This window comes from Oryza brachyantha, chromosome 1, assembly GCF_000231095.2.
Source record: "Oryza brachyantha chromosome 1, ObraRS2, whole genome shotgun sequence".
NCBI classification, from domain to species: Eukaryota; Viridiplantae; Streptophyta; class Magnoliopsida; order Poales; family Poaceae; genus Oryza; species Oryza brachyantha.
In genome coordinates this window covers 5,722,113-5,737,367 of record NC_023163.2, presented here as the reverse complement: position 1 = coordinate 5,737,367, position 15,255 = coordinate 5,722,113, and the positions used below count along the sequence as shown (strand labels likewise).

The 15,255-nt window shown below is 39.8% G+C and overlaps 1 protein-coding gene across 1 annotated transcript; it reads left to right on the top strand.

The window, feature by feature from the left end:
• Positions 1-6,126: 6,126 nt before the first annotated feature.
• LOC102702709 (cyclin-A1-2) lies at positions 6,127-10,753 on the top strand. Its single transcript, XM_015843748.2, has 11 exons — positions 6,127-6,536; positions 7,262-7,670; positions 7,782-7,915; positions 8,868-8,960; positions 9,055-9,188; positions 9,279-9,354; positions 9,430-9,506; positions 9,595-9,628; positions 9,726-9,875; positions 9,974-10,108; positions 10,190-10,753. The coding sequence occupies exons 1-11, from the start codon at positions 6,303-6,305 to the stop codon at positions 10,259-10,261; spliced, it is 1,548 nt and encodes a 515-aa protein (XP_015699234.2). The 5' UTR covers positions 6,127-6,302; the 3' UTR covers positions 10,262-10,753.
• The last annotated feature ends 4,502 nt before the right edge of the window (positions 10,754-15,255 follow it).

The window sequence follows — 15,255 nt, the reverse complement described above, 5'->3', positions numbered from 1 at the left end:
TATAATAAAGGACATGGTTTTATATTTTTAAAGGAAAATACAGTCCCATTCCTATAAACAAACTATTATAAAATGGGGGTGTTTGAGATAATTGAGATTAAGGTACCGAGAAATTATCTAATTTTGTAGTAACTATTTGAGGGCATAAATAATTGAATTAGCTAATATAAATTTAAGATCATGTTTAAGAAAAGTATGATCAGAAACTTGTACATGTAATTATTTTCTGCAACATACTATTTCTGTATTTTAATAGATGATGTGAAAATGATTTGATAGCATCTCTAAAAAAGTTAATAGCGTCACCAATTAAAATAGGGTTAATTAGATACATACCATTATAATTTTACCGGATTAGAAAAATACCATTACAATTCAGCAAATCACAAGGATGCCATTACAAATTGCATGAAACTTGCTAGACGTCACCGCATACGACGGCCGGCCGTTTGTTGACTAGATTTGACAAAAAAAATTTGTTGATGACGAATCTGCCCCTGCGTGCATGGCTGGCTAAACTGGTCGGGTCGGACCGAGGGAGCAAGGCCAACTAGACCGCTCGCGCCTCCCCTTTCACTAAGCCGGCGGTGAGGGCGACGACCACGACGGCGGCGGAGGCGGCAGCGACGACTAGCGGCGGAGCCAAAGTAGTCTTCCCAACACCACCAATACTAGAAATGGCCACCACATTTACATTCTCAGATTCATATTCATATTCTTGGTTGCTGCAAGATGATCTGGTTGATGCAGAAGGGAGACCGTTGTTCGTCCTGGTCCTCTTGCGAGCTGAAGCAGCTTCTCCTTCGATTCGCCGCTTGTGCTCCCGTCCAGAGCACATCTTCACCTCCAGTAGCTTGAGCACCTCACTCTCCAGGCCACAGACCTTAGATTTGTTATAGAAGCAGCTCATGGCCGACCTCAGCAGCTTGCCGATCCGATGAGGTGGCTCGGAGCGGGCGCAGCGGTCGAGGACGGCCCCAAGCGTGTTCCTGAGGTAGTTGAGATCGTCCAGGATCTCCCTCACCGTGTCGCCGTCGGCGATGCCCTGCAGGAAACCACCCTCCTCCCACAACGGCTGCTCCAGCTCCGCCGCCGTGTCCGGCACCGGTTGGAGCTGGCGGTGATGGCGATTGAACTCGTCGAGGAGGTCGGAGGCGTCATAGACACAACCCTTGAGCTCGGGAAGGAGCCTGGCCACCTCCTTGTCGCCCTTGATGAAGCTGAACCACTCGGCATGGCTGATGAGATCCGGCAGCTGGAGCATGCAGTAGTGGAGCTGCTTCATCTTGGCGTCTTCCCGCTTCCACTTGAGCTACCTCCGCTCCGCCAGCGCCTCATCCTGCCGCTGCTCCCATCGGCACCTCCACCGGGACAGCAGCTCCGACGCGGCGGCGAAGGCCGCCCCGAGGAACTCGAACCATTGTTTGGCGTTGGAGACGTGAGACGTCGCGGATTGGGGCATTTCGGCCATTAACAAAATACAGTACACCCAGATCAACTACAAACGGTTTACCGGCGTATGCGGTGGCGTCTAGCAAATTTCATGTAATTTGTAATGGCATCCTTGCAATTTATTGAAATGTAATGGCATTTTTTCAATCCGTTAAAATTGTAATGGTACGCATTTAATTAACCCATTAAAATACGGAGGGGTACTATTCCGGGACTTAAAACATGTTTGGGGAATCCAAAACACATAATTGGATTATAAAAGAGAATCAAGAAAGGAGAATTACACATCCCTCGCACACGGTTCTGTCATCATTCACTCTCATTTACAACACATTACTTATTCTCTATTTTTAGAGATGCTATCGAATCATTTTATACAAAATCCATGTTGCATTTTAAATACGTACTTAAGGCAGTGTTCTTTCCTAACTGGAGAGAGATGGAAGATGAAATAGTTTTATACTTTATTAATAGTATAAATAATGAATTTAACTACTGTAAAGCTAAAATTTTACTTTAGAAAAGTGAGATTGTGCAATTCTATATAAAAACCTTTTGACGCGCCGTTTACGGTTCAGGAGTTCAGGAAGTATGTGCACAAAAGGCAATGGAAAATCTCCACTATTTAGAATGACTTGAAGGCATCTTTATGTTGTATTCTTCACGGATTATTAAATGGTGTGATTTTATTTAAAAAATCACTATAAAAGTTTTATCATATCTAATCCACAATGTAGATTTTCAACTTCGTAGTGATTAATTGTATCGTTTAAGCCACTAAAGAGATATCATCTACCCAATAACGCACCAACTAATTTTACTCATTCTACATATTTCATTTATCAATGTTCAAATCCGACGGCTAAAATTATCTTCATAAGATCGAACGGCTATGACTAACTCCACCGCTCCTTACACAAACTTAATATATATTATAGACTTTCTAAACTAGAAATTGTCTTACACAGTATGGAGTTTCCATATGTTAGAAATTATCTTATTGAAACAAGACACACAGTTTATATATAATAGAGATTTTATATAAAGTTTCTATAAATATGCGATGTATATCTTTAGAATCAAAGTTCAATTATAACATCAGCAAGGCATATTTAGTATCACAAGCCAGCATATGACATTGTTAGAACACTAGTAACGATACCAAGCAATGAAATCCATGTTCAATTCCATGTCGCAGTTGAACTAATCATAAGATCGACCAAAACTATGGACCAGTATCATTGGCAATCAAGTAGCCAAATCATTAACAATAACATCAGAAATAAATCTCTACAAAATAGAAATGAGTAGCTGGGGTTCTTGAAATATTTTGTTGATGCCGTCTTTTTACGTAAAATAAGTAAATTCATTGATCTGTCATATGATGCATTATTGCAGAATATTTTTTTATTCACTGAAAGATGTGTGCATCACTAGATAATTACGAAAAGGAAACGAAACAAATTGAAACATCTTTAGTTATTTCACTTTTTAAAAAATGTCACATATTTTTTGTAACTGAAAAAACTCCTATTACAAATATTTGGTAGGTCTTATATGATCACTTAATATTTGATTTAAATGTCTTTTTATATAATAAAAGAAGACAAAGCCAATTTTTTTGAAACTCATAAAAAAATTAGGCTTTGAATTACTTGTTATTTGAGAATTGCACATTTGGTTTTGCTCATTTGATATGTACGAACGTCAACAAATTTTCGTTTATTATAAGGGGATAGAAAGTTATGTTGGAAGCAACATGTGTTTGTCTAATGTAGTTTTTATTAAGTTTAGCGTCATATAGTTTAAATTATGTGTTAATATTATATAATATAAATAAATTATTTAATTAAAATTACCGTTGAATTGTGTGAACTTGATCTCGTAACGATTCTAAAATTAGTGTATTGATTTGTCGTTCCAATATTTCTGAAATTAGTATACAAACTTTGCATTGCAAGTTCTGGAATTACCTTACCAACTACGGAACTTTTAATTGTAATGTATGCCAACCTATAATTAATTATGTAAAATTACAATAGTCACTATTAACTAGTGATTCGTTGCTATTTTGTCAGAGTTTGTTTAAATAATAATCATATTAAGAAATGCTTGATAGACAAACATCTTCAAATATTTAGTTTATATGATTGTATTTGAAAGAGTTTATGATATTTTTTTTGCATTACTAAATTGAGCCTCAGCTTTAGCACATGTATAATAATAGTATAAGTTAAATAATCTTTTGTCTTTTAATTTCTCAAACATAGCCTTAACGATCTGATAGCTAGAATATAGAAGATCATATGATTTTCTAATATCCATTAACGATATAAATGATAGAATTAACTATTAAAAAATTAAAAATCTACTTCTTATGTAAACCGAAGGGAGAATGATTACATTCTTTTATGGCTGAAAGATAGAAGTTTATTTAATTTTTAATAGCTATTCAATTATATAAATAATGAACTAATCACTAAAAAGTTAAAAAAATCTATCTAGATTTTGTTAGTAGAAGACATACTGAGCAGTAGTTTGGTAGCGTAAAATCCGAGAAAAAAAAATAAAATTCTAACAAAAGAACGCGGCCAATGCAGCCATCCTGGATATTTTTCTCTAGCAGTCGTGAGTTTTTGACAGATGACATTTTTTCGACACTGGTCACTATATCTGCATGAACAAACAAGGTCACCGACTCTCGTCTGCATGCGAACGACATCATAGCCACGGTGGCAAGTAGGTGGGCCCCTACCTTTGTTTGCCAATGTTACCCGATAGACCATCTTGGAACGTCTTTTTTAAAAATTTGAATTGAATGCACACCCCGATATCTCAAACTTTCCTTCCCTTCAGTTCAAAAATTTTAAATCCGGAAAGACCTTCTACTCACCTCCCCAGTAACTCTAATGTAACCTTGATCCGAACCCATAACTCACCCGCCCACGTCAGGTGATGGTTCCGCCTTTAATAGTATAGCCAACTGCAAGATCTAATTTATCTATAGTAAATCTAACAGTTAATTTATATAATAATTACTTACAAAACATTAATACATAGTCCTATATATCATACATACTGGCTATAAATTAGTAGCTCACTGCTTCTCTCTCTTCTCTTTTACCTCTTTAAAATATATTTATAGCTTACTTATAGCTTGCTATTGTACCTGCTCTCATGGTGAGCGTACCACGCAAACAAGAGGGTGGCCGACAGGTGGGGCCCGGGGGTATTTAACTTTTTGCCACTTTTAGAAATGACATTTAATATATTTGCCACCCGCTGTCTATGACACGTGGGTTATTATGTCTATGTGAGAGCAGTAAAAAGTTAATTATTGGGACGGTTCAAAAGCGACCGTTTTCCTCCTGTGGCAATAAAGAAACAGAGAATAGTGTGTTTGAAAGAATAAAGAAAGAGGGCGCACCGTTGCACACTCCACGCTGCCTTTTGCTGTGTGCATTGTGGGCACTGATGAAGTGATGAACTCTTCTTTGGTCCTCACTAAATTGCATTGTGACAAATGAGTCCTCGTCCCATCTCATCTCACGTGGGGATTCAGATTTCAAAATTCAAAAGAGATTAGGAGTGCAAGGGGGAGGAGTAACTGGACTGGCCACAAAGGGACAAAAGGCAATCTTAATTTGACCGTTTTAATACAGCTGACTATCTGAGTTTTGACAAACATTAGGTGTAGTGATATAATCTTTTTTTATAGTTTCGTATTACACGGTTAAGTAAAATTGTGTTTATATGGGGTATTTCTCTAGCCTCGTATTTTCGATGCTTATAAGTTAATTTGGATTTTTGACCCTAAATTTGAAGTTGATTTTAAGGTTGTTTAATTATACTGCTTTTAGATTGTTAAGAATACATATATAAAAGTTTTATTAATTTTTTTTTACAAATATATTGTTTGGATTTTCACCTGAAAAAATGACCTCCCTCACGTGCAACACTATGCAATTATAGTCTTTAAAGAACTTCCATAATTGTCGTTCACATAATTAAGAAATATTTAATATTACCTTCCAACCGGTACGTATAGATATTTGCTATGATATCACAATACTCCTTCCAATGTTGCAAACATGTCACTTTGGGCATGTTATAAACTCCCCGACCGTTGGACGTTGTTTTAAACTTCCCGACTGTTGGCTATAAATGTCTTGTACGGTAAGCACAGTACCATCTTAAATCTTGACATGCACTTTGCACATGTTTCAAACTTTCCGACCGTTAGTAATAAATCTCTATCGTCATGGACGCATATCAGGCCAAAACTACAAATCTAAGCATCAACTCTATCCTTTTAAACATGTTGACATTCTCTCCGACAGGAGATGTAACGCTCGCAACTAATTTAGTTCTGTGCCCGTTATACTTATGAATAATAGTTAATGACATAAACAACCCACCTACGACGCGATAAAACACACGAATAACCGAAACTATCCGTACGAATAAAATAGCCGCAAAACCAACCAGATTACCAAGGCTGGAAGCACATGCTGTTTGAAATTTGAACAACAAGCCAATGTGAGTAACTGAGAGCAGAAGAAGCTGATGATGGCGCAGAGATAGATTAGAGAGTAGTAGGCCCAAAACTGGAAGTGTAACAATATTGAAAGTACAGGGGTGTTTCCCTAAAATAGCAGCCGGCGGCGTCACTACTCAACTCCTCTCCCTTTTCTTTCTTCTCCTCCTCCTAATCCCGTCGTGTCGGAGACCCAAACCCTCGCCTCCGCTCCCCGCCGCCCTCGCAACCCTAGCCCCGTTGCCAGAGTAGGACGGGGTGGTTGGTTCCGGTGGTTGTTGTTGAGGCGGAGCTCTCGCGCCGTCCGTCGGTGATGTCGACCAGCCACGCCGCCGCACCCCGCCGCTCGTCCTCGGCGATGGCGACCGCGGCGGCCAAGCGCCCCGCGGTGGCGGAGGGGGGAGGGAAGGCGGCGGCGGCGGCCGCAGCCGCGGCGGGAGGGCAGCAGGCGAAGAAGCGCGTGGCGCTCGGGAACATCACCAACGTCGTCGCGGCCGCGGGAGGGAGGGCGGCGGCCGCCGCTGGTCCCGGGAAGGCCGGCAATGCGGTAGGGTTTTTTCTTCGCTCGCGTTGATGGATCGATCGCTGCGGGATTGGGCGATTACTTTTGTCGAGACATCGCTTCTTTGTCGCGCTTTGGTTTGAGATCTTTGGTTCTTGCTGTGTTTCGAGATGCTTCCTTTTGCTTCTTGGTTGCTCCGGGGGCGGATCAAGTGCGCTTTTCTCCGTTCTTGGAAGCGGGGAATTCTCGATGAGGGAATGGCCGAAGCGATCTGTATATAATTTTGGTTTTTCTCCCGTCGTGGAGGAGATACGCCTCGATTTGTTGGTTTCAAGCCAACCAGCAGCGTTTCTTGAATTCGTGTTCTTGAGTTCTTTCAGCCTCAACATTTGCATTTCTTCATCAATCAAGCAGCATTTCTTCAGTATCTTATTGTTTAGCCTGCAAACGTATCTCCCTTTCCAATCCCCAAGATTTTCTTGCTATTCTAATTCAAATTTGAACCTCTGCCATTCCTTGTCGTGGTATTCGATTGATTTATTTCTTGGGAACATTCGAAAGGTCAACAGTCTAAACTGCACCGGAGCATAAAGTTCATTTACCACCTTTAAAATAAAGCTTCTTGGTGTTCGTGAAGTGTTTTTTCTTGTTTGCTCGCTTTGGAATCTTCTATTGGTATTGTGATATTGTGTAATGCCTCTAAATTTAAACTCCAAAATGAATATAGCTTTGAAACAAATTAAATTTCTTTTGTTCGATTCTCCTCGCAGAAGTTGAATTCAGCTGCATCAGTTGCACCTTTGAAGAAGGGATCTTTGGGTAGTGGCCGCAGTGCGAGCACGAATCGGGCCTCTGCGGTGAAATCGGCTTCCACCAAGCCAGCTCCGGCGATATCACGCCATGAGGTCGCCGCGCAGAAGGAGTCTGTTCTTCCTCCCAAAGTGCCTAGCATTGTGGCGACTGTCGCACTCGCACCTGCACATGTACCCTGCAGCAGCTTCGTCTCTCCGATGCATTCAGGAGATTCAGTTTCGGTTGACGAGACGATGTCGACGTGTGACTCGATGAAAAGCCCAGATTTTGAGTATATTGATAATGGGGACTCCTCCTCAGTTCTTGCTTCCTTGCAGCGAAGAGCAAATGAAAACCTGCGCATCTCAGAGGATAGAGATGTTGAAGGTTTGTTTTAGTTACTTAAATTTGCAGTGATGGCCAGAATTTGTTCCAAGTGGCACTTTTTATTGGACGTGTTGAACTGTTGATTGATGTTATCCTTTGTTTCTTTTGCAGAAGCTAAGTGGAAGAAGGATGCTCCTTCCCCAATGGAAATTGACCAAATTTGTGATGTTGACAATAACTATGAGGATCCGCAGTTGTGTGCTACTCTTGCTTCTGACATCTACATGCACTTGCGTGAGGCTGAGGTAATACATTCTTGTTTGCTTGCTCATGATTGCAGACTTGATTGCATCCATTACTAAACGAGCAATTTTACAGTCCAACAAAAAGTAACAAAAAGTACCTCGAGGTACCGGTATCTTGCGGTACCAAATTGTTTCTGATCGTTGGATCTAACAACGCACATCCTACACAACTAGATCCAATGGTGAGAAATGATTTGATACCTCGAGGTATCGATACCTCGAGGTACTTTTTGTTGGGGAGCAAATCTCTTACTAAGCACAAGTAAAAACTTTACTTTGATAAGGCTAAATAAGACAATAGGTGCAGTCCCTAGTTCTCAGGTCCAGTGGGTGTAACATTGCATTATTCCACTGTAATCTAGTACTAGCACCACTGCACCAGTCAATTTTATTTGTCACTTTGGACAGATGTTTTGGAATGTTTCCTAGTAATTTGGTTGTCCTAAATGACAAATAATTATGTCTGGAGGGAGTATCATGATGGTCTTCATATTTCTCTACAAGCCCTTCTTTTCTGCTTTGCACTATCATCAAATCAGACTTGTTTTGCGACCATAATTTTCAGTAGTTTGCTCTGCGTAGTATGTAAACACCTTATATGAAACACGCTTGGAGAATAATTTTTCTTAATTGTTGGTTCCATTTAATAGCCTTCACACTGAAATTACTTAGACCCAGTATAAAAGCACAGCCACTATAATATGTAGAAATTGTAATGGAGTTATCTGCATAAAGCATTAATTGATGCGACGGGATTGATATATCACTTTGATTGTTGTAACGAATGCTCTTGATTCTTGAATTAATTTCAATTGCACATGATGTTTTCCGTAGCATGGCACTACTGCAGTCAGTTTGATCAAATGATACTTAATCTGACCTGAGCACACTAACTTCAAATCAAGGTTAAATTCTGTATTTACATTCTGGTTTTCTATTTGCCTTGTTGCAGACCAGGAAACGTCCATCAACTGATTTTATGGAAACAATCCAAAAGGATGTAAACCCAAGCATGAGGGCGATCCTGATAGATTGGCTTGTGGAAGTAAGCTTTTTTGTCACAAAAATCTTTTACTTGGTAGGAGCATAGAGACCACACTCATTACTTACCATTCTATCCACTCCTTTGCTTTGTGCAGGTCGCTGAAGAATACCGTCTTGTTCCTGATACATTATACCTGACAGTTAACTACATTGACCGCTATCTTTCTGGCAATGAGATCAATCGTCAAAGATTGCAATTACTTGGTGTTGCTTGTATGCTTATTGCTGCGTAAGATCTGACTAGCAATTTTTCAATTTATATTCTGCTTAGTTTGCATCTGATTCTTGCATACTCATTTTGGCATGCTCAAATTATCAGGAAATATGAAGAGATATGTGCACCTCAAGTAGAAGAATTCTGCTATATAACTGACAACACATACTTCAGAGATGAGGTTCGTTGTGCATCTGTGAGCACATATCTGTGCAGTTGCTCTGTTTGTCTTCATGGCTAACACATAGATAATCAGGTTTTGGAAATGGAAGCTTCCGTCCTGAATTACCTGAAGTTTGAAATGACAGCCCCTACGGCAAAATGCTTTCTGAGGTTCTATTCTCTTCCATACCGTTCATGTTTATAATGCTGAAATGAGTTGAACTCCACTAATCTAACTTGTTCTTCTTGCGTACAACAGGAGATTTGTTCGTGTTGCACAAGTATCGGATGAGGTGCTGATCGCCTAACCATCTCCTGCTTACTTCAATTCCATACATGCTATTATATTGCTGATACGTTGAATTGCATTAACAACTTTTCGTTGTGCAGGATCCAGCTTTGCATCTTGAGTTTCTAGCCAATTATGTTGCTGAGCTATCACTGCTGGAGTACAATCTGCTTTCTTACCCTCCTTCACTAGTAGCAGCATCGGCTATTTTCTTGGCCAAATTCATACTACAGCCAACAAAGCACCCTTGGGTACGTGGTGGCTTGACCATCCATACTTCTTTATATCAACAGTCAAATATAAAATATACAAGAGCTAACATGTGCCTCTCATTGTAAATTGGAAGCAGAATTCCACCCTTGCTCATTACACACAATACAAGTCATCAGAGTTAAGCGACTGCGTAAAGGCATTGCACCGCCTTTTCAGCGTTGGTCCCGGAAGTAACCTTCCAGCAATCAGGGAGAAGTATAGCCAACATAAGGTATAACTGTATATCCTCCCCCCCATTTTCTTCATTTAGGTATACAGTTTCTAATGCTGTCCTGTAACTTCATTCCTGCAGTACAAATTTGTGGCAAAGAAGCACTGTCCGCCTTCAGTTCCGACCGAATTCTTTCGCAACGCAGCATGCTAAACTAGAAAAACCCAGGATTAGTTACAGTTGCTGACTGAATTTTTCCTCCAGAGGCACCTATGCCAGGTTGAGCTGCCAATCCGTCCATATAACTTCGATGCAAGGCATGCTGATTGCCCACCTGTTCTTTCAGGTGGTTTGGCTGAGTGTAGATTCTAGATATATGCTGCTGCTGCAGTTTGGTAAGGCCGTGATACTGATGCGCTTTCTTCTATCTTCCCCTTCTGCTGTTCTTTTCCCTGTACCTAGATCCATGTTTTTCAGTAAATTGTACATCAGAGCCCTGCAGCAAAAGCTTGAAACATCTTGTTTGTAATGGCATGGTACTTGGAAATATTAGCTGCCAACCTGGGCGTCTTCCAGGTTGATGTATGAGAGTCTGTTCGTGCTGCTCTTGTCGAGTCCCAATAAGAGCACCACATTTTAAGGTGGTGTTTAGATTGAGAAAATTTTTGGGAGAAACGTCACGTTAAATGTTTGACTGGATGTCGAAAGGGGTTTTCGGATACGAATGAAAAAATGAATTTCACGGCTAGCCTAAAAAGCGCGAGACAAATCTTTTAAGCCTAATTAATCTATCATTAGCACATGTTGGTTACTGTAGTACTTATGGCTAATTATGAACTAATTAGGCTCAAAAGATTCGTCTCAAGATTTCTTCCGTAACTGTGTAAATTTTTTGGTTCATCTATATTTAATGTTTTATTTAAGTGTTCAAGATTCGATATGATGTTTTTGAAAAAAAAAATTAGGAACTAAAAAGTCCTAACTGTGCTCATTCTGAACAAGTTCCATGTCCAATCTGTCCTTGCTATCAAGTACTACTAGCATTCTTGATAGTCAAAAGTAGTATTTGAACGAATTGATTTTCTTCTTTACGAATAGCAGCTTCATTTTCCCCCTTCTTTACCTGTTTCTTTTGGCGGATACATGCAGCTGATGTGATCGACTTACACCGCGTTCGGGTAACGGTGGGAAAGTTAACTTACTTGGTACTAAAAATTAGTAGTAGATTAGTATATAATTAATTAATTATTAAAAATATAAAACAAATTAATATGATTTTTAAAAACAACTTTCCTATAGAAATTTTTTTAAAAAAATATATCGTTTAGCAGTTTGGAAAACGTGTGCGTGAAAAACCAAAGGTTAAGTTAACTTATAGGAGGGGGCGAACATGATCTTAAGCATAATGAGGTAGGAAGATGCTCGATCCAATGTATCTTGACATATCAGCCTCATTCTGATATAACGTAATAGGGATGTTCCGTTAGAGTTATAACTGATCGATATGAATGATCAGATTTGGATAAGTTGTTGGGAGATGCTTTGATGGGTAGATAACATTTTTCGACACCGGTCACTGCTCCTGCATGATTGCATGAACAAACAACAAACAAACGGTCATCGATTCTCATCTGCATCCCAACGGCATCGTAGCCATGGCGGCAAGCCCCTACCTTGGTTTGCCGCAACGCTTACCTGATAGGTCGTCTTTGAACCCCCCTCAAAAAAAATTGAAATGAATGCACACCCCGATATCTCAAACCTTCCCCTCCTTGCACTTCAAAAAAAATTTTAAAGTTGGAAATCCCTCTTCCACTCACCTCCCTGGCACACACCGAAAATCGCAAGCTCAAGTGCCACTAGTGCGCGTCAGGTGATGGTTCCGCCTAGGTTCACTCGCGGTGAGCGTACCGTGCAGCGTGCAGCGGGAGGGTCGGTGACTGGTGGGGTCTGCGCCAGGCCCACTGCTGCATCCAAGCGAAGGCATCGTCACACACCCGTCGATGAGCGGATGGACGGTTGGGATGGATGGAGGGACAGTTCAAAGTTCCAACGCGGTCGTTTCCCTCCTGTGGCGATAAAGAAACGAGGATTTGGTGTGTTTAGAGAAAAGAATAAAGAAAAAAAGGGCACATAGTTGCACACTCCATACAGCCTTTTGTTGTGCATTGTCGGTAATTAAAAAATATATATAGAGAGAGGGATATTTAACTTTTTATCACTTTTACAAATGTTTGTAACAGATTTGTCACTAAACCCATCTGTCATAGATCCATGAAGATCCACATGTTATAGACAGTAAGTGACAAATCTGTTTTGTCCACTCATAAGAGTGGCAAAAAGTTAAATTTTCCCTATATAGATGATGTTATATGAATGTTCTGTTGGAGTGATAAATGATATGAATAGAAAATCTATTTTGGATGGTAATCCAAATGGTAATATGGATGATAAAATTTAGATTAGCGGTTGAAAATACTATAAGGATTAATAGCAACTCAATTGACCACAAAGAGACAAAATGCAATCTTAATTTGACCAATTTAAGAGCACCTCCAATAGTGCCCAATATATGTCCCTAAAACTTATTTTTGAGAAATTAGCCCAAAATAATCTCCAACATTGTCTAATACCTACTCCCAATTTTACAGTGCTCTTAATCTTGACTCAAAAATAAACCAAATTTTTGGTAAACTCAGTCGCTCCATCTGGTAAGAATAGAAGGAGTGTTGGAGTTGGAGAAAATTTAGGAGGATAATTTTTTAGAACGACACCCAATATAACGATTTCGAGACTTGATTTTTAGTTTCATATTACACAATTAAGTAAATTACGTTTATATGACGGCTCTCTCTTTGAAATGCTCTATAGCTGACTATTTGAGTTTTGACAAACATTAGGTGTAGTGGTATAATCTTTTTTTAGTTTCGTATTACACAATTAAGTAAATTACATTTATATGGGGGGTGGGGTATTTCTCATGTGCAACACTATGCAATTATAGTCTTCAAAAACTTCCACAATTGTCGCTTATAGAATTAAGAAATACTTAATGTTACCTCCCAACAGTTATCTATAGATATTTGTTATGATAGCATAATACTCCGTCCAATCTTGAAAACATGTCACTTTGAGTATGTTTTAAACTTCCCGACCGTTAGATGTTGTTTCAAACTTACCGACCATTGGCTATAAATACCTTGTACGATGAGCATAACAATCTCAAATCTTGAGATTGTGTCACTTTGCACGCGTTTCAAACTTTCGAACCATTCGTAATAAATCTCTGTCATCATGGATGCATATCCAGCCAAAAATATAAATCTAAGCATCAAACATATATGTTTAAACATTACGATTTCCTCTCCGACAGGAGATGTAACGCTCGCAACTAATTTAATTCTACACCGTTATATTTATGAATAATAGTTAATAACCTAAACAACAAACCTAGTAAGCATTAAAACAATCGCACACATAATTGAAACTATCCACACAAATAAAATAGCCGCAAACCAACCAGATTACCGAGGCTGGAAGCACATGCCGCTTGAAATTTGAACAACCACACTGCTACAAGCCAATACAGTAGAATTAGAGTGACGGGGCGGCGCAGCCACTTGGCAACCCGGTGGGGCAGTGCAGCGACTGCAGCCCGCGGCGGCCAGCGTCCTCACCCTTCTCTCTGGCGACTGTGAGTTCCGATCCCTACGCTCTTTCTGTCTCTATGCCTTTTGCGGATCGCTAAGGCCCTGTCCAGGGCCGGGATCTACTGGGGGAGAAGTTCGTCCTATTTTTATTTTTGGGGCTGAGGCTAGGAAAGAAATTTGGGATCAAGGCCGTTCTTGCACTAACTCTTTCTCATCCACATCAGCAATACAAATTTATCTTATAACGCTATGCACAAAGTTAGAGTAATGTATGTTTTCTTCATTAATAAATTAATTTTTTTATTTCTTTTTATCCATCACATTCAACAAAATCTAATTTAAATTGCAAGTCAACTATAAGTCGTTGTCATGTAAACACATTTTTTTTCTCTTTATTCAATGTCATTATATTTACATGTGTGAATATGAATAGAGTCAAATAATAATTGGCTTTGGACGTGACCTCAATGATATAAGAGTGAATTACACGATGGACTAGTTTTATTTACCTAAGTTGCATAATGGACCATGCTCCCCTTCATGCTTTCACTTAGAACCAGGTTTCTTTTCAAATTAATTCACATTGGACTAGGTTGGTCCTTTTCTCTCACCGTTCTCCACCATTGATGCCAGAGCATGAGCTTGACCATTTTCTCACTGTCTATGCAATCATTCCTCGTGCTGGCACTGACCATCAATGAGTTCATGACAGGAAGTTCAGAGAGCCACACAACCGCTTGAACTTGAGCTTGAGCTCGAGCACAGGGGAGGCCATGAACTCGTGTGCAGTTGGACGGGAGAGGATGAGCCCGAGCTCACCAGCATGATGAAATGGCAATGGGCCAGAGACTCATTCAGATTCATCGGGGGTTGATGATGAAGAACATTTCAGACCCTGCCATGTGGGCCACTGGTCCAATGTGCCAAATTTGGTGGTTAAACCTGGTTTGAGGTAAAAAGCTTACCTCCCACCTAGTCCAATATGCAACTTAGGTCTTAAAACATGGCCAAAAGTGAAATTTACTCATGATATAATAGCTAAAGGATGGAAAAATATTCGTTTTTTTGTTATATCTATTTAATTAATAAATAATAGAATTGACTACTATAAAATTAAAAAAAATTACTTAAATATACATGATGATAGGCTTATATATGTATATATATAATATAATTTTTTAAAAAATTAAACTATTTAATAGTTAGAGAAGAATGCTTACATAAACCGAGAAAAAAGGCACGGGAGAACATAGGTATCATGACGATTTTTCTCTAGCAGTCATGAGACTCATGACTTAGGCCATGCACAGTGCGGTGAGCTGACGCGCACCTTCATCCGACCAGCTCAAAGATTTTTCTCCAGCTCAACTCATCCCATGCCCCTGTAGAGCTCCTCGTCTTCTTTGCAGGGCACAGGTTTCTCACCAGAAAATACAACTTTTCTCATAGCTTTTGTCAGCGCACGGGTACCGAGAAGAGAGAGAGGGACACCGCTGACAAGCTGTCGCCGTCGGGACTCGCCATCGCCCGCTCGATCCGTCGCCGCCTCTGCCCAAA